The 20,202-nt window shown below is 35.2% G+C and overlaps 1 protein-coding gene across 2 annotated transcripts in view; it reads left to right on the forward strand.

Moving 5' to 3' along the window:
* Positions 1-19,546, forward strand: part of LOC148941263 (uncharacterized) — a 32,289-nt gene extending 12,743 nt beyond the window's left edge. For both annotated transcript variants that reach the window (XM_089104605.1, XM_089104606.1), the window contains exons 4-7: positions 1,573-1,710; positions 6,326-6,530; positions 9,403-9,612; positions 19,283-19,546. In XM_089104605.1, the coding sequence (XP_088960731.1) occupies positions 1,573-1,710; positions 6,326-6,530; positions 9,403-9,612; positions 19,283-19,377 (648 nt within the window). In that variant the 3' untranslated portion in view covers positions 19,378-19,546. The remainder of the gene's footprint in view (positions 1-1,572; positions 1,711-6,325; positions 6,531-9,402; positions 9,613-19,282) is intronic.
* Positions 19,547-20,202: the final 656 nt, after the last annotated feature.

Consider the following 20,202-nt stretch of genomic DNA (forward strand, 5'->3'; position numbering starts at 1 on the left):
ACCTCGTGCGTTCAAAAGAAGTTGCTACAATTTATTAGTTGAATTAATTTAGTTACTAGGATTTCTGTGGGGGGGGGGGGCAGTTTTTGAATAATTCGGATAAGGAATGCTCAGAAATTCGAAAAAAAAAATATAATTTCTTTCAGAAAAAGCTGGAATGTTTGTCTTGGATGTATATTGGTGTCTGCTTATTGCCAAAATGTAAGTAGCTATTTCTGATTCTCAAAAGGATAAAAGGGCTCGGAAGATAATTGATATTCAAGACGCAGCTCATTCGTGATCATGACAATCCTCAATCCTGTCGCCTGTCTGTCATTGTCAAGATGCCAAAAACTTGCACCTGGGACAATGTTATTATCTTTATTTCTTTTTTTATTTATTTTTTTATTTTTTTATTTTTTTGTACAAGAAAGAATGGATTATTCGGGTTATTCATAGGAAGTAGCAGATATAATTTTAAATAACTATTTACATTAGCGTATGAACTTAGAGTATTTGAAATAAGATCGTAACTAAGACCCTTTTTAATCAATGGTTCATTGCACCTATAGTTTTTTTTTAAATAGAAATCCTTAAAAACCGAAAAGAAATTTTTCGGCTGTAAAGAATTTAAGAGTTGAATATATTTATTATAGGACACCCTAAACGGCCAATCATTTTGATCAAAAGCTTCCGTCAATCAATTGATTAAAGCATCATTGACCGTCTAGGAACCGATTGAGTCATCCAAACTTTCTATAAATCACCGTGAACGCTTGACTCAAGCGTCAAACAGGTTCCTAGATGGTCAATCACGCTTTAATCAATTGATTGATGGAAGTTTTTGATCAAATGATTGACCTTCTTGGGTGTCCTTAAGAGATAGTAAAGTAAAGTGAAGTACTTTAGGAATGATATAAGTGACTATTTTAGGATTTCAGAATTTTATAGTAATTCCTTCTCAACAGCCACAACTGTACACTTTTTTCTTTTTGGTTATTGGAGCATCTTATGGTAAGACGGTACTTTCCCATTATATGGGCACCTCGGTTATAGACAGTCGAATGAATGCAGTGATAGAGACTCGTAAAGCGGGTAATTGTTATCTAAATTGATCGAAGAGCGTGGTTTCTCATTGAATTTACAATATATATACTGTTGTTTTTGGGGTTTTAGGGGGAGAAAAAGGTACCTAGGTTAGGTTAGGTTGCGTATTTAATATATGCAATGCTTTACCCCCCCCCCCCCTAATGTGCAAAAATATAGCCCAAATTTGTTTATAAACTATTATATATTCATCCTATTTTATTTCATTAGCATTAACCAAACTTGACTTTTTAGAAGTGCCCATATAATGGGAAAGTACCGGGTAAGACTTTATGTGTGACCATATTGTAAAACAGTAATTTTAATTTCTCGTTAATTGAAGAATATATTATTCATCTTATTCATAGTGTTCTTTCAACTATGGAAGCATTATGTTGCGTGGCCTTAAGTGTGGTCTTATTGAATTATAGATAAGGCCATAATTTTAATTTTCAAAAAGAATAAAATTATTAATCACAGTGAGTGACACATAAATTTATCTTTTAGCTACTGAAGCACCATATGGTACCAAACTTGATTCCATCAATCGCCCTTTCTGATAACTTCTTGCTGCAGTCTGTTGTTGGGACTCCGTTGAGATTCAAGGTGACGCAAGCTGAAGACCACGACTGGAAACCATTGAAGGTAAGTAAGGGAAGCCATCCGTTTCTTGACACATTTTCTCTGATATCTTATCGATAAGCAGTTCATCTAAGTCAATAATGCATCTGGAGGTTTTTCAAGACCATTTAACCTGATTCCTGAAAGTTTCATGTGTACTTACGTATTGTAGCGACCACACTCATGAAGTAAAGTCAGGTTAATCATAATGAAATATACGAAATATGATGATAGTATAATACTTTAGTAAAAGAAAAATTGGAAACTATAACAGAGAATTTTGGAAAGCAGGCCGCCCAGAACGCATTGTTAAATACTTAACCTAACCAACTCTATATATTAAATATCTAATTAAAATACACCTGCATAGTAGTTTAGTGTTCCGATTATTTAGTTTTCCTATTGTCCACCCATAATATTTGCGTAATGCTAAAGGCCACTGAAATCTCGAAGTTTTGAAATTAATTAATATACAGTTCAGGTGGCTGAAATAAATAATCCTCAAAAACTATGGTCAAGCATTAAATTTTCTCTCTGAGATATAATTTTAAAATTGAAACAGAACTTAAATCAAAGTGTCGTAAAAATAATAGAGCCTTAATCGGTTTTGTTATAAACGTTTTCTCTGGGTTGGCTTCAATGACTTCAAACAAAAGACTCAAATTAGTTGTAATAAGCTATTGCTTTCATTTAATTTAAAATCTTTTTCGTATTTTAACATAAGTAAGAATCTTAGGAGAAAAAAACACAATATTCTCTTACATTTCCAAGTTGAAAAGTGTGCTTTAATCAGGATTGCCACTCCTAGTGATTTATCCCTGTTTCTAGTGATTTTTTATATTACCTAATCAAAAAAATCACTAAATCAGCTCACAAATCACCAGATTATTGAAAAGAATCACCAAGTCAACCAAAAAATCACCAAAATTTATAAAATCCAGTGATTTTTTGTTTCACCTGGTGGCAGCCCTGGCTTTAACTCTGTTAGTGTTTCAGATTATTTGCTAAACGCATGTCAGAAGGGAAGGGAAATAGCGCCGCCTTTTTTACTCGCTGCAGTACTGACAAAATCAAATTTTGAGCTAGTAGAAACTCAAAACGTGATTGGCTCTTTTGTACGAAGTTTTAACGCAGTAACAAGTACGAGTAGTCTTTAAGCCCAAAAATTTTTTATAAGCAAACTTCCAAATCTTTATTATTATTTGTTATTCAGGGCTGGGGAGAGCTTTGAACGTGTAGCTTCCGAGAAAACCGGTAAGTAAAGTCAAAGTCTCCTTGGAACGGTCTACCATAAAGGCTTGGGGTTGAAACCCCTCTTCATTCCAGAGGACACTTGTATTGTATAAAAAATATTTAAAATAGAAGACTTATAAGTCTATTTTGCTTTTGATTCAGAGAAGGTTCAAAAATTTCGAGAAATGTGTGTTTTTGTGACTTTTATTATTTTTTTCGCAAAAAATAAATCTTTAAAAAATCAATATTCCTCTCCTTCCCTTAAAACGAAAATCATGGTTATGTGCAAAGGTCGGCTTTCTGGGTGTGTCCACCCTCCTGTTAATTTCATTTTTTTTTTGTCAGAATTTAAGACTTCTTGACTTGATATCACCGAAAGAATGTAATTCAATCTCCAATCAAGGATCATATTACCAAACCACGAACTTTCCGTAAAGACAATACCGCAAATATTAGACACAAGCTTATCCAGCTATTAGTAAACTATGTGTTTATTACAATTACCTTTCACTTTCGCATATTTTGATTGGTAATTATCGTATAGTAATGATATAATATATGAGAAAAATATAAAGGCCACATTTTTACATACATTTTTTCGTGATTTTTTATCAATAATAAAGATTTAGTATGTGGTCGACCTTAAGTTAAACACCCACAGAACCTGAAAATTAATAGACACAATATAGCCATCACTTTTTATCTAAATTTATGATTTGAGCAAACTGTATTTTTTTGCCAATCAGTTTTACATTATTAATAATGATTTAGTGTGCAGTCGGCCTCAAGCTAAGTATCTAACACTGCTTACACAACTGCCACTAACAACACATTGCAGTGCTAAACCGCTTGAGGCCAATAGAGCTGCGTACAGTCCTGCTCCACCTCAGTCTATTGGAAGCTTCACTTTTTCTCCCTTCTCTTGAAGTTCCAGTTTTCTTTAAATCCTTTCCTATAGCCTATTCTTACCCCTTTCAAGGACAACCTGCTTTTCGATTAGCCCCAGACGAATGACCAAGAATAACAATCTTTTGCGATCTATCTTCCTTCATCCGCTAAACGGTGCCTATATATCTAAACCCAGAGAGTGGGAAAATTAATAGTTAGAATATAACCATCATTTCTTGTGCAAGCTTATAATTTAAGCTAAAACTTTGTTTCGTTTAACTTAGTGTTTTAGCCAATAATTTAGGACATAAATGGTCTCTGTCGTCCTTAAAGGCAGTGTTCATACTCCTGCTATAGTGAACCGAATTACAAATTGCTTCCGCCCATCAAAATTAGCGTATAAAGGGCTGGGCACACGTAGTTGATTTTGGGAACTGATTTCCAAATCAACGCCGATTTTAAAAGAAATCGGCGTCGATTTGAGCTTGAAAAATTTTCTAGTTTTCGGCGCCAATTTACAAAATCAGCACTGATTTTCATCATGATCATCACAAAAAAATAGGGATACAAATAAATATTCAGCCAGAGGTATCTGTGGTGAAAGACCCCACTACTGGGCTGAGAACAAAGGTGAGATCAATCAAGCAGCTGTTAATAAACCCCAGTTGACTATTTGTGTCCATGATTTTTTGTTTTGAAAATTTTGCGCAATAAATTTTTCTTTCAACAAATTTTTCTTACCACTATCGATTGTCCACTGATGCTGACATCGGTTCCCGAAATCAGCTACGTGTGCCTAGCCCTTAACTTAAAAGGGAAGGCAATAAATGTTTTGTTTTTTTCCATGTGGGATAGGGAAATTTCAATTGGTGAATTTAAAAAAACTTCTAAAATGTACTCAGCAATCGTTGCAATTTTTAACTTACCTAATTGCCAAACAAATTCTATGCTATTCTGTAAGGGAGGTTCAGCAGGGCAATATGCATGAGGAGGATCAAGATGTAATTGAACATTCATTGTACTGCTAATCCTCCCCTTGAGAACAGCTTAGCAAAGTGGTTTTGTCAATTATTCTTAGAAGGGTGCAAATTTCAGATGTGACTCTAGGCGTGCCAGCAACAAAATAAAGATTTAGTGAGCCGTCGGCCAACAGAGGAAAACAATTAATGAATGGAATGTGGCCTTTATTCCTTGCGCAAGTTTTTAAGTTAAAACTGTATTTTTGTAAATCACATTTTTAGTCATTATACAGCAGGCAGTTTTAGAATAAAAGAAATTGAAAACAGGTAAAACCACAGAAACACAGGGAATTTACTTATAAAAATGTGGTGACTCAAAAACTTACCATTCCACTTACTGGCTTAATATTAATCATAAAAGAATCAATCAAGATATACCTTTTACCAAGATTTATCGTCAGGATTTACAACCAAGAGAAACCACTTTTAGAAAAGGTGGAATTATTTGTCTTGATAGAAATTGGATTTTCTAATCTGTCTAAATCCATTGTTCAGCATTGTTTAATTCAGTTTTTAAAAACCGAGACTATTTATATCTCCAAAAATAAGGAATAGTGAGATTAACTTGCAAAGTATGTCACAAAAATAAACAAAAAAATCAAGACACAGTCTTTAATACGGAGGTATAGGAAAACAAAGACGTAGGTACAGGGGAAATCAGGCCTGTCTAAATTTCTCTCCGAGTCGTATAAAAATAACCAAAATACATGCAAACAAATTTTTGTATACAGAAATCTTGATAATCAGTATTACTTGTGAGCCCCCACTCCCCTTGAACAAAAATCCTTGATACGGGCCCTGGGGGTGGACAATTTCAAATAAAAGCAAGCAACTGGGACAAATTGAGTCTGTATAAATCCAAAATGATGTGTCACTCAAAGTCTTTTGATTTGCCACAGTATTGTAGTTATACATTATTATAAACACATAAGTTTTTCTAGAATTTTGGAAAACTAGCGCTCTACCGAAAACTGACCTAATTTGAGTTCTTTTTTAGAGAATTTAATTGTGTACTAAAAGTTATAGAAAGACTGTTGAAAGCCTTATAAAATACTATTGTGAGTTTTTTATGTTCCAGCGCCTTTTTTATTGATGTTTTTTTGTGTTTTCAGTTAAGTGCTAGCTTTTCAAAAATCTACAAATATAGGGAAATATTATGCACTAGTTTATTTGGACGAGTTGTGAAGATATATTTGGCATAAACTGCGAAGCAGCTTTTTGTACTTGTTTTAAGATTTAACTTCGCATTATACTTACATCCGAAAAACCTCTTTTAAAATTCTTGTAAAGACACTGATTTAAATTTTACTTAACTATAATTATTGTTTAAATATACAATTATATTTTATGTTATTATATTGTAGGCTATATATAATAATATGTGCAATACATGTAATAATAAATTATATTATTCTATAATTAAAAATTAAGTATAATACCATTATTTATTTTAATTAAACTAATTAATTATAGTTATTTAATTTTGCTGATTAACTTAGGTCGTTACTGTGAACGGTGCCAGGATTTTGAAGACAGACATTAAAGCCACCAATGGCATTGTACATATTATTGATCGAGTAATGTTCCCCATCCCTCAAGCTGATGTCTACTCAACATTGAAGGCTGATGAGAAGAAACGATTCACGGTGCTGACCTCTGCAATTGAACAGGCTGGACTTGTCCCTGTGCTTAGCGACGTCAGAGGTAATTTTAAATAATGCTAAATTGTTTGTTTAACGGGAATAGATGTGTACGCAAGGGAGGGGCCTTCAGGACTGTCCCCATCAAATAATTTCCCCGGTTGTTCCTTTATTTTTTTTGCAATTCATCTGTTTTTTTGTGTGTTTTTTTTTTTGCAATTTAACCCCATCCCTGATAAGACGCGCCCTTTAAAAAGTAAGTTCCAGTCTCTATTCACGGCAGCTTTAAATTTAAATTCACAACAGCTTAAAAATTCACGGCAGCTTTACTTTAAATATGGCATTTTGTACTGGTCGTTCGTACTTTTCTTTCTCAGTATTTTATTAGTGTTTTCAGTATTAGTACTGAAATAATTATCAAGTTGTTTAAAATATCTAGATCTCTATGTCCAAATATCTCCATATTCATATCACCCCGCCAATCACCCCTCGAAATTGCTTATTTATTACTCTCTGTCCAAATATTTCGGGAAAAATAAGAGAATATAAAATTTTACTTCTCTTATTTTTCCCGAAATTCTCCTGGCCTTCATATTTGGACACTGAGGAATTCTTTTTTAAGGTCAATGTTAAGCAAATATAAGAGGCAATGATTATGGTATTTTGGTATTTCTTCGGGCTATTTTATGTAAATTTAGTACTTCCGACGAATAATTATATTGTCGCGAGAATACTGCAAATTTAGTAATTATACAATTTTACTAGTCATCTTAGCAGGCATGTGCTGTGAAAATATTGAAACAAGGTGCATCATCGAGTCTTTGCACAAGACTTGAAAAAATGCAGGAAAGGCAATTAGGGCTTTGGGATGGGTAGGCCTAACCCTCATTCACTAAAGTATAAAAAATACATTAAATGTGCTATTTTATATTGATTACCAGGAACAGAGGCGGGACCAGGGAGTGGTTTCTAGGGCACATGTCCCCCATAAGGTTGAAAATTGCACTAATTACAGCTTTTTAGGGGCGGTGGGGGGTTAAAATACCGCTGGGGGAGCCAAATTTTCTCCAAACATTAATTATGTACTCGGCCCTGACAAAGGACATCAAAATAAAACATTTTGTGCCCCATGGCTTGGATTTAGGTCTATCCATACCTGAAACCACAATTATCTAAGATTTTTTTGTTGTTGTTGTTAAACTTCTGGTTGTTTCAAAATTGGGAGGTTTTTAAGGCAGTCCCACGTTTTGTCAGTGTTGCCACCACCAGTGTTTAATCAGGTAAATAATTAGGCAAAACTAATTTGACAACGCTTTTTGTCATTAGGAACTAAACATTAACAGTAGATTGATTCCCAAAGACAAGTACACCTTCAAAGAAAGCTATACCATCTAAAGCTGCTTGATGCCAAATGTTTTTTTAGGTTTTTTTTTGTTTCTTTTTTACCACGCTTCTAGTTTTTTAAATTGGTCAGCCGCTGCTATCAAAATCTGCATAACTCATACGGAGGTCTTTTTCATTAGTAACTGAACTCCCCTTTTGGTACTTACTAAGAATCCGGCAAGTGCGCGAGAAGTGAAGTTTTGTTAATTCTAATGAAATAAAACAAAATAGGATGAAAATATAATAGTTCATAAACAAATTTGGGCTATATATTTGCACATTTGGGGGGAGGGGGTAAATCATAGCATATATTAAATACTTAAACTAACCTAGATACTTTTTCGCCCCTTCAACCCCAAAAAACTAAAGTTTAAATCTTTTTCACGGAGTGAGTAATACCTCATAAGGCAGAGAAAACCTGTTTTTCATGTAACTCTCGGTCTTTTTCAATGCGGGCTTTCTCGCGCACTTTCTGGATTCTTAACAAGTAACCCCCCCCCTTTTTTACAAATTTTAAAGATATATATGGTTGTGTAATTTTCCACTTAACCAGTTCGAACATTCATTTTCACTATCCTTGGTACTTTGAGTTGTAGCAAAAAAATAAAAATTGCTTTCATAGTTTACCCTTTATCCCCCCAAAACAACCTGACACCCGATTCCAGGTTGCAATTAGTCTTGTCTCCTAAACGGAGACAAGACTTGTTAGTTACCATATAAAATTAAGTAGACAGCAAATGACAGTTTTTTGTCTGTCAGCAATGTAAACCCTAGTTAAAAATGCTTGGTGACAAGTGGAAGGTACGCGACAGTGAAAAACGCAGTTACTGATTAGTCATCTGGGTCCCTCATTTAGAGGACCTGACAGTGATGGACCAGTATTTGGAATTGGGGAGAGGTTTAGAATAGTTAATTTTTGTCACAGATTCGTACGGAGGGGAATAGAATCCAGTTAGAATTGTAACTCTGTAACTTTAAAATTCGTATTATGTAATTGATGTTACCCTTTTTATCTCGACGGAGTAGGGGGGTCAATTCACAAAAATGTTTGGGGAGGGGAATTTATGTATCAAAATCTAGGTGGAGGCAATTTTGTTGGATTTCCAATTTTTTAATGAAAATACCAAATTTGGTATTTTTCGATGAAAACCAGAAAAGACTGTATTTTTCAAAATTTCAAAAATACCCGCCACAGAATTTTATGAACATAATGGAAAACTGCACGAAAGCAAACTACACCCACACCAGGGGACAGTGCCCTCTTGCCACCACTTCTTGTATCTGTCGCTGGTGCAACATTTGCACCACTGCTGATGGAAGTTCTTTTAAAACTATTGATGTTGCTGGCCGAACTGAGTGCCTTGTCTTGACGCAGACTGTATTTATTAATTGTTTTCATAACGAGTTCTCTATTATTTGAAAAATGTATTTACAATAACAATTGAGTTTTGGAAACAATAGAAATAGTCTGCCGTAATAAGTTAGCTGCCACTCAAATTTGTGGCAGTTAGTGTTTTAAATTTAAACGACTATTGATGCGCTTAATTTTTCAGCTGGTCCCTTCACAATTTTTGCACCAACTAACAACGCTTTCAGAATGGTTAATCAAATGCAGTTGAAAAAGATTCTTGGTAACCCAACCGCTTTGAAACAGCTACTTTTGAAGCATGTTGTCCAAGATGCCATATACACAGCTGGGCTTCAAGCCTTCCAGAGCCCAGTTTCACTTGCCAATGTGCCTTTACACGTCTTCCATAAGAGAGGTAAGTCGTCTTTGTAACTTTCTTACTGCAAGGATTTAGCCCAAGGAGGGTTGCGCGATTCTAGTCACGAAAGTGAAATTTTCTGATGTAGTTTCTTACGGCTAACGAAGCAGAGTCAAGATTGGTCACCAGAAAGGTCGTATTAACTCGTATTCAGGGGAGAGGCACCGGATTTGACCCCCCCCCCCCAATTTCAATTGCTTTCCATTTATCAGCTTATCATTTTTTTTTACTATCTTTTTTTTTACTATGTCTGGGCAAAATGTTATACAAAGTCAACAACATATTTCAGGTGTTGGTTACTGAAATTGCCTTGTCTTACTTTATAGGAAATGGCGAAGTGGAATCAGTATTATTTTATCAATCAATGGCGTCGAGTCAAAATTTAGCATAAAGAGCGGGGCGTTGAGGAGGGGACAGCCCCTTTCATATACAGAATAATTTTTGTTCATTTTAAGTTTTAATGTCGCTCCTTACTTTCAGTTGAAAAAACTTGTTTTTTTATTTAATTTCTGATCGTTTTTTTTTAAATGATGCTGGAAAATCCGGCGCCCCCTTCATAGCAATGTCCCTTCCCCCATGGAAAGACCCTCCCACATAAACCCCGACCTATTCTCCCCCCATCCACTACCAGAAAAAATCCCCCCTGAAAATGTCTGTACATCCCAATAACCAATACTATATGTAAACATTGGGTAAAATTCATAACTTTCAGCCCTCCCCTCGGGGACTTTGGGGGATTAAGTCATCAAAAAAGACATAGTTATTAAATTTTTGACCATGCTGAACAAAATGGCTATCTCAAAATTTTGATCGGAAGACTTTGGTAAAAAAAATAAGCGTGGGAGGGGGCCTAGTTACCCTCAATTTTTTTGGTCACTTAAAAAGGGCGCTAGAACTTTGAATTTCCCTTCGAATGAACCCTCTCACGATATTCTAGGACCACTTGGTCGATACAATCACCCCTGGAGAAAGAAAAACAACAGAAAAACAAATAAACACGCATCCGTGATCTTTCTACTGGCAAAAAAAAAAATACAAATTCCCCATTTTTTCAGATAGGAGGTTGAAACCCTAAATTTGTAAAAAAAATCAAATCCCTCTGGTTGTGATAACGAAAAGAGAAAAAAAACCTATTATGGTCTCATTACCATCTTTTAAAAGCACGTTTATATTAACACCAGTGACTATGATAAGGCTGGAGTATTAAGCTTGAAAAAGGTAATCTTGGAAATCTAGAGGTGGTCCTAGAGATTATGTCTAGGAATAATTAATCGGCCCTAACTTTTCAGTGGAATAGATAGGAGCTGCTTGGTCTCTTATTATGGGGATTTCAAATGGCCAAGCAGCAGTAGCGGTTTTAGAACTCATAAGCAGGGGGGGGGGGTAAGGTATGCCACAGGAGTGTAAAATATAAAATAAAAGGAATTTAATGTCAGTTGTGTTGCATTAGCTGGAACTCACGCAAGATAGATGATAAAAGAAACTAGTCAAACAGGTTTCTTTCAAAAGAGAATTTGATTGCAAACTGTGGTTTGTCACTGCGTTTACAATATTTAAACTGTAGTTTTTTTGGGGTTTAGGGGGGGGAGTACCTAGGTTAGGTTAGGTTAGGTTACATATTTAATATATGCTATACTTTACCACACCCCCCAAATGTGCAAACATATAGCTGAAATTTGTTTCTAAAGTATTATATTTTCGTACTATTTTGCTTTATTTCATTAGCATTAACCAAAGTTCACTTTTTGCGTGGGTTCCAGCTAATGCAACAGTACCCATTTGACATTCTTACCTTAAGTAAGGTAATGCTTAAACTTGTGAAAAAAAAGTTGGTGGCCTAATTGTCTCCTTGCCAATTGTTAAAACACGTTTCACAATCTCTTTGATATTAAATTCTTTAAATACTTGTTCATCTAGTTATTCTTGTCCGATATAAAACCGTCATAAATAATCTTACCCTTTGCCGCTGTTTGGATTTGTTTTGGCGGAATTTTAGAAGGTCAAGGCTGCAATAAAAGCTGATTTAAAGCATGTATTACTATTTAAAGTTACAGTTAGGTATACACTATATTTATCACTTTTGTGAATTAGATTCACCTTGATTTTAGTCAAGAAGTACGGCTTAAGCCAATTAAGCCCCGTTCTCACCTTAGCGGTACTGATTAAGAAAGCAGTAAGCGCGCGACAATAGTATTGAAGATCAGATAGGATAACAACCGGATAGTCTCCAATGTATAGTAATTGAACATTGGTTTCTCACTCCGGGAAGTATATTTAAGCTTTATTTTTTGGGATTTAGGGGGACTAAAAGGTACCTAGGTTAGGTTACGTATTGAATATATGCTATGCATTACCCCCACCCCCCTCGCTAATGTGCAAATATATAGCCCAAATTCGTACATAAACTATTATATTTTTATCCTATTTTGTTTTATTTTGTTAGCATTAACAAAACTTCAGTTATGACGTGCTTACCGCTTTCTAAACCAATACCACCTTAGTTTAAGGCCCATTCACAATGAGAATTTGCTAATGTCGAGATTTAACTTCTGCTGATTTGAACCAGCCAAAAAAGGAGCGAGAAGCGGAAAATATAGCATAATAGTAAAAATATTGATATTAATAAATAATTGTGTTAAAAGGACAGGAAACTATATGCAGAGACGTTACGGTAACGCGCAACAATAATGCCTAAAAATATAATACTGAAAAGTGAAGAGATAGTCAAAACAATAGGTACTTATTTAGAATTCAGAAAACACGCGAGAATTGTATCCGGGCAACCCGCATATAGAATCTCAAAGATCCTATTGAAAAATAGGTTTCCGCTGCCTAGTGAGGTATAGCTCACTCTGTGAAAAATGTTTAAACTTTAGTTTTTTGGGGTTAAAGGGGCAAAAAAAGATACCTAGGTCAGGTTGGGCTACGTATTTAATATTTGCTATGCTTTACCCCCCCCCCCCTAATGTGCAAATATATAGCCCAAATCTGTTTCTAAACTATCATATTTTTATCATACTTTTTTTATTTCATTAGCAGAAACTTCATTTCTCACGTGTTGCCCGGATACTAAACAAGTACCGTTTTAACTTATTCGGGGGCATGGGAGAAAGGGTCAACGTTGCAACATTATAGAATTTGTCAAAAGAAGCCTAGATTGTTTCCATGTACTTGAGATATAAGCCAAAAAGTGTCATTTTAATGACATAATGTTCGTCAAATAAAAACAGTGTCAAATGACACAAAATTGTCGTTGACGTAGCCTTGAAAATCGCATAAATGATAAAATATTAATGACACTAGATATTTTGGTCACATCACGAGCATCAGAAATACTTCTCTGTTGCTGAACTCCCCTACAGTTTTCCAAACCAGTTGGGCCCCTTCCTCCCAGAACGATAAACCGGGCTGTACTTCTGTCTAATAAAAAGTTACACTACTGACGAAAGCATGTCTTGCTGAAGGTACGCAACTTCAGTAAATGTTTTATTACGCCCCAGCAGTTACGTATCTCACATAAGCGAAAGGGGGGGGGGGGGCTTATGTCAATCTGATCCCCCAAAATTGGGGAAATTTAAAAAATTCATGGAATTTCGACCGCTTTCTTGTTTTTAACGTTTTCCGACTTTTTCCGTCTTGAAGTCCCCCCCACAAAGTAAAATTATTGCTAATGTGCTTGCATAGTCTAAAACGACGTATATAATGTAATATAATCATGACTTAAAATAAGCATATATAAAAAGATATATAGATAATATTGTTATGGAGGATTAAAGGAACATTTTTAACAATAAAAACGGCTTTATTAAAATAAAAAAACAAATTAAAAACAAAACCAAAGTTTAAAAATTTGTATGGGTAACATCACCCTTTACAAAATCCTACACATATACTCACTATCAGCCATCCTTACCCCCCCCCCTATAAAAAATAAAATAACTAAATATATAATAAATATTCACGACCTAGCTGGATGTCAAAGATCCAAAACACCGTGCCAAATTTGGTTTGCACAATTTGTTTCAAAACCTAGTTTTTTATTGCATTTTTTTTTCTTTTTTCAATATGAACTAGAAAATTGCCACCCTTTTTTGAAGTTTAATTTACCCCTAGCCAGGGGCGGATCCAGGATTTTTTTAAAGGGGGGGGGCAAAACAAGTCGATCTCATAAACTTGCATTATGATTAAGTTTAATTAACGCAATCTTGCGTTGATCAAGTAAAATACACTCCTTTAGACTATGTTAGGGGCGTGCGCCCCCCCCGCCCCCTCTGGATCCGCCACAGCCCCTAGCGATACCTCAGGCTTTTTTTTACTGCTGGCCAAACATCTTAGTTTTTTAAACGCAATGCTACCTTAAAAGATGGTCTAAATGCCTCCCGGGATAAGGAAATTTTGGAGGTAAATTATGTGTTTGTACTCCAAACTTAATAAAAAAAAAATTGGACATGATTTAAGAAAATTCACAATAATGGTATCAATTTACATAAATGTAAGAGGGGATTTTTTTTCAATTTTTATTTCAAAATACATTTAAGGGACGGGGCAACCTCGTTTTTCAATAAAGATACCAAAAGGATATTTTGTAAAATGTAGGGGGGGGGGGACATCTATGTCTCCAATTGACACCCCTGTAGATCTAACTCTTTCAAAATAGTTAGAACATGGGTAAAACTAATTAGATAAATAGGAAAAGGAAATTTTAAGATGCCATGAGCAAGGACAGGACATTAAACACAATTAGTGGACAGATTTTAAATATAAAAAACACTGCTCGACAATTAGTTTGTCACCTTTATGTCAGCACATTGTATAGAGCAACTTCGTGTCAGGGCTTTTATTCAAGGCTCTGCTAAATCATGCTGAAGTTGGAAGCTTTTCTTCTTTTCCTCTTCATTGGATGATTCAAACGTTTTTTTCACCTATTATGAGTGGTTAGGCAGGTCCGTTAACACTATCACACCTGTCTTCTACAATGTCAAGGTTAAGAGTGCTTGACACCAGTGACCGAAAAACGGACTGGTTTTATGACAGATTAACGAAAAAAAACCGGAATTGTTACGTTTTTTCCGTCCTTGATATCAGTGACGGTTACTGACCTTTCGTTTCCTTTTTCTTCAATTTTGTCAATTAAGTTACGGGAAGAAAAATGTGTTTTAAAAATAAAATTAAAAGAAGAAAAGTTATTTATGGCAATTATGCCGGGTGACGATAAAGGGTGTATTTTGCTTCATCTCGAGATTCGAATTCAATGCTAATTTCGGCTAATTTTAAATGTTTAAAAAAAGTTTTAAAGGTATTTAACTCAATAATACGGCAACGTGGTGGGCTATCTATTGATGTCGTGATATTTTAGGTTCTCTTTATAACGCAGTTGCCAAGGCCGTATCCAGGTGGGAGGGTTAATGGGTTTGAAGCCCCCCCCCCTCTAGAAAAATTGCCGGTACTGTTGTACTAAACGGACTCTTCTATCTAGTGTATATGGAATGTCAAACTGGAGACGCGACGAAAAACCCCTTATTACGGGATGATTCAAGACACCGCTGTAGACAAACACAATGTATAGCGTGGTTTTAATTGCGTATAAGATATTAACAGTGTTTTTTTTGGGGTTTGGGGGGGGGGACGGAACCTAGGTTAGGTTAAGCATTTAATATATGCTATGCTTTGCCCCCCCCCCCCCCCTAATGTGCAAATATATAGCCCAAATTTATTTCTAAACTATTATATATTCATCCTATTTTATTTTATTTCATTAGCATTAACCAAACTAGCACTATATAAAAGAGTCCGTTTTGTACAACAGTACCAAATTGCCTAACCTGCAAAAAAGTAACAACATGCTTATAAACAAATTTTCGATTCTTTTTGTAAAATTGTTTTTTGGACCTCCCCCTTAAAAAAATGCCCCCGAAAAAATCCTGGATGCGCCCTTGGCAGTTGACCTCCCGCATGCTCTCTGTCCTTGCCTTCTTTTATGAGATTTTAATTTTTTTTTTAATCTGCTTCTTTTCTTCAATTTGTGCTTTCTATTTTAAATCTTGTAATTTTTTAGATGCTTTTCCAGTTAGTTTCAGTAACACAGAATTAGTTTTGAGATTTAAAATTCAAGCGCTGGTAATAATTAGCTATGATTAAGATTAATAATGGTAGATCTGAAAATATTCTCTTTAGAATATTTTCTCGTTATTTTTTTTTCTAGAATTTAAATAATGTTTAACACTTAAATTTTTCTTGACGTATTTCATTCATGTATGTTCCTAAGCCTTTTGTAAGTCGTTTTTTTGTTTCATTTGTTAGTATTTTTACAATTTCATCTATGTATTTTATATAATCTTCAATTTTGAGGGAAACAACTATATATAATCAATAAATAAATAGTTAGGCGTTTAATACGCCAAACTTTTTATGATTTTTTTTTATGCATAACTCCTACAGGCACCCTCTAGCTTTTCCTGTTTATCCTCCCATGTATTCCAACACCTCCCGAATGAAATTTTTGGCATCCGGCTACCGGGTTTGAACCCCCATCCCTAAAATTTCTTTCTGACTCTTAAAAACATTACAAAAATGCACATAAACAATTTTTTTTTTAAGTCTATTTTTGTAACTGGATGTGAAGAAAAATCCTGCACACGCCCTAATGGACACTAATGATGCTGATTTTCATCTATAAATTGATCAATTATGATATGAAGCAAAGTCATGCAATTATGCAATTTAATAATGCCATTATGCAATTTTGGCATTACCGCGTCTAAAAACGCTGACAAAGCTAACTTTCATCAGTTATCACATTCCACGTGCTAATTGATAATAGTACACTGCAGTAGCAGACATATCTTCTTCTGTATGCTCTCTAAAAATGTTATTTTGTATAGAGATTAAATTAAAAAAAAAAATTGTTTTCCCAATTCAAACTGAAGATCGACTTTAAAACGAGCGAAAATACCCGAACGGGAGGGATAATGGTTACCCTTCAACCCCCTACTCGTAACGTTCAAGTGGTTGCTGATGTTTATTGAAGGCGATATATTTTCGATGAATTCGCTGTAAGACGGGAATGTGTCTATTTTAATGAAAATTAATTAGACATCCAATGTCGTACCTAGGAGAGGGCAAGGAGAACGGCTGACCCCGGACAGTCTCTAAGAGGTGCCAAACTCAGGTTTTCTTTAAACCTGAAAATAAACTATATTTTGTTACATTATATGTGGTAGTGATGGTTGGAGGGGGTCTGACGTTATCCTTGGGCGCTGAAAATCCTAGCTACGCTTCTGTAGACATCTACTATGTTGCAGTAAGTTTTCAGTAAAGAAAAACGTATAAAAGATAAGCTGGAATGATCAACCTTGGTCATGGTAACACCATTTTTAAAGAAATTGTTTAGATTGGCCTGCTACATTTTTAGTTTTTATACTGTAGTATTTTATCATCGTTCAGTCCTCTTTGGCTCAGTTTAGATAGTTCTGTTGACGTAACTTAACGGATATTATCATACTTTTTTTGGGAAACAAAATTTACGTTCAATCGACTCAAACAAAACAAATTCGTTTGATTAGCTTAGTTCATTTTTTCCTATCCTGTTTGGGGCGGCTGGCGTTTACCCCCCGGAAAATACCCCTTCCTCGCGGAAAATTCCGCTCGGGAAATCCCCCGGAAAAGCCTCCCCCTCCCCGTAGAAAATACTCCCCGGAAAATACCTCCCCCTCCCCGTCGAAAATGCCCCCCGGAAAATACCTCCCCCTCCCCGTGGTAAATACCCCCCGGAAAATACCGCCCGCGGAAAATACCCCCTGGAAAACACCACCAGCGGAAAATTGAGTTGTGGGTTTTTTTATAGTATCGTTAAGAGGTACTAAGGAAATGGAATTTATGTGTGAGGAATGATGGAAAATATGGAAATTACTGTATAAAAATATGGAAAAAATGGAAAATATGTGTGAGGAATTTACACACCATGAGTATCTTAAAAAAAATGAAAAAAAAGCAGATCCATTTTTGTTGAAAAGACTTCCGTATGAATTTTTGCAATTTTTGGGAGTAGCGGGTGCCAAATTAAAAAAAAAGAGAAGAAGAAACAAATTATGGCGAACAATCATCAAAATCAAGCTAAAAATACCTGGCACCAAAAAAATAAGATGGTTTAGCTTTCCTTTGAAAGTATAAGTTGGTTTTGGGAACCAACAAATTCTTATTGTTTAAGTTTTTACGGACGAAAGCGTTATCAAATTCTACGAGTTACTTTTTCTTATATTCCAATTGTAAAACTACCACAAATCACCGTTGATAAATAAATGAAACTCAAAACAAACAGAAATTACAATAGATAACATAGTTCAAACTGAAAATGAGCAAAAATTAAAAGGAGTAAAATTAAAATTTATGCGGGAGGGGGTGGTATTTAGCAGGGAGAGGGAGTATTTTCCGGGGGTGAACGCCTAGAGCCCCTATTTGGCTCCTAGAATATTTAGAAATTTCTCTTTCTGTGCAAAACACGTTCCCCCTTTTCTCACTCACAAAAACCGTGGAAAATTTTTGAATTTTTGACGTTAAAACCGTCTTCGCCATATATTGGACGCCTTAAACCACTTATCAAAAATCCCAAAACAACGTTTTTCAATTGTTCGGATTCTCTTTAAAATGTAACGGGTGAACCAACGGTATTTTGAATTCCCGTAGCCGAGTTATTCTATTGGAATACATTTTATCTAAATTTGAATTTGTTGCCAGTCTAAATTTTAAATTGGAAATCCGTATTGTTGACAAATCCTGTTTCAAATTTAAAACTTTTAGTTTCATGAGTGACAGATAAGTCAAGAAAAAAAATAGGCAGTAGCGCCAACTCACGAAGATCTAAGGGGGAAACATGTGTTTTTCAAAATCTAGGGGGATCCATTTTTTCGACTTTTTCAATGGAAAGGCCAAAGAATTTGAATTTCCCGTTTGGAGGGGGGCACAAGGTCTAGGGGGTGAACGCCCTCTGAAATCTCCCCTCCCAATTGGTACTACTGGTGTAAAGTATTTAACATCAATTCGAGAAGCTTTTCCGGGTATCTCATTTCTTATTATTTGGACATTTATGTGTCAACGATAGCGGTCCTGGGGGGGGCTCGTTGGACGAAAGCGAATCGTAGGTCAGTTCTCGTTCCTAGGTCTGGACCTTCCGTTCCAGGAAATTTACAGTCTTGATTCAGTTGTACGGTCAGTCTATTGCTCAATTCCGTCGTAACTCGTTGTTCTTTTGCAACAGTATTTTCACTGTACGTTTTCTGATGTTATTCACTAAGGACCATGTACCAACGTTTATCGTCTATCTTTGGAATTTGCGTAAACCATTACATCTGCCAATATAAAAGGCATACAAATAAAGAACCAAACAGAGGTTTACAGAGTGGTAAAGAGAGGTTTACAGAGTGGTAAAGAGAGGTTTACAGAGTGGTGACAGCAGTGGTTTACACTGGTAATAGATAGAACCAAAAATAAAAAGAGAGAATAAACATACCTGGCTATACCTCTGTATTAAAAAGTGTTTTTGTGACGCAGTTTTTAAGCCTATTCTGTTATTCCTTATTTCTGGAGAGAAAAAATAGATTCTGTAAGGCCTTTGGTTAATATGAAACGGTATTTTCAGACTTGGTTATGTACACTCTCTTCTTTTTTTCAGGAGCCACTAAAGTTAACGGCGCAAATGTTGTAGAAGGAGACATACCTGCAGTTAATGGCGTCGTTCATATTATTGACTCAGTTTTAGGCCTTTAAGTCTAGCTAGTCATTGTACATATGTTAAATTATTTTTATACAATAACATATTTTTGATACTGTAAACTCGCAAAGCTCGATTTTTCATGAATGTGAAATCAGATTTATTGCAAGTGTACGATTATTACCTTTAGTTGTTGTCTTGTTAATACAAAAATTAATTGTTTGATTGTTTCGTTTTGACAGTTGTCCTCAGATATTTAAATAGTCCCAGTATCCAAAAAGGTGTTTTTTTGTAAGATCTGCGACACTGTTTATTGAAGAGATAAGGACTCACCAAGCATTTTCTTCAAATTTCTGTTGTTTCTACATTCCTTTTAGAAAAACACTCAGCAGCATCAATTGGGAGGGGGTAATATATCCCTAGATTTTTCAAAAAATGTTTTTGTATCTCGATAAAAAGAATTAATATTGCCCCTCCTCCCTTCTTTTCGTGAAATGGCATCACTAAGCACACTCTAGGTCGCTTTCAAAATCCCCCCCATTCCCGTTACTTAAAAAAATTACATTGATAGAGGTAGGAAGCAGGGACACCAATAGGGGGGGGGGATTGCCTCTACTCCTTGGTTTTTTGCCCACCTAAAATTCTGAAAAAGACCTTTTTTGGGATTTTCATAGAAAAAATGGAAAAAATTCACCCCTATATTTAAAAATTCCTTTTTGTATCTTCATTAAACAAATATCCTTCCCCCCTAAATTTTAATTTAGGGACTAAAAATAGACCCATCCCCCCTAGATCTTTGTTAATTAGTGTCCCTAGTAGGAAGATCTAGTAAGGCTTGGAAAGTATTTTGGGTCTCTATAAAACAGGATAGTACAAGAAGT

The sequence above is a fragment of the Artemia sp. Qi Xiang Cuo genome, chromosome 18 (assembly GCF_049724085.1).
Source record: "Artemia sp. Qi Xiang Cuo chromosome 18, ASM4972408v1, whole genome shotgun sequence".
Classification (NCBI taxonomy): Eukaryota; Metazoa; Arthropoda; class Branchiopoda; order Anostraca; family Artemiidae; genus Artemia; species Artemia sp. Qi Xiang Cuo.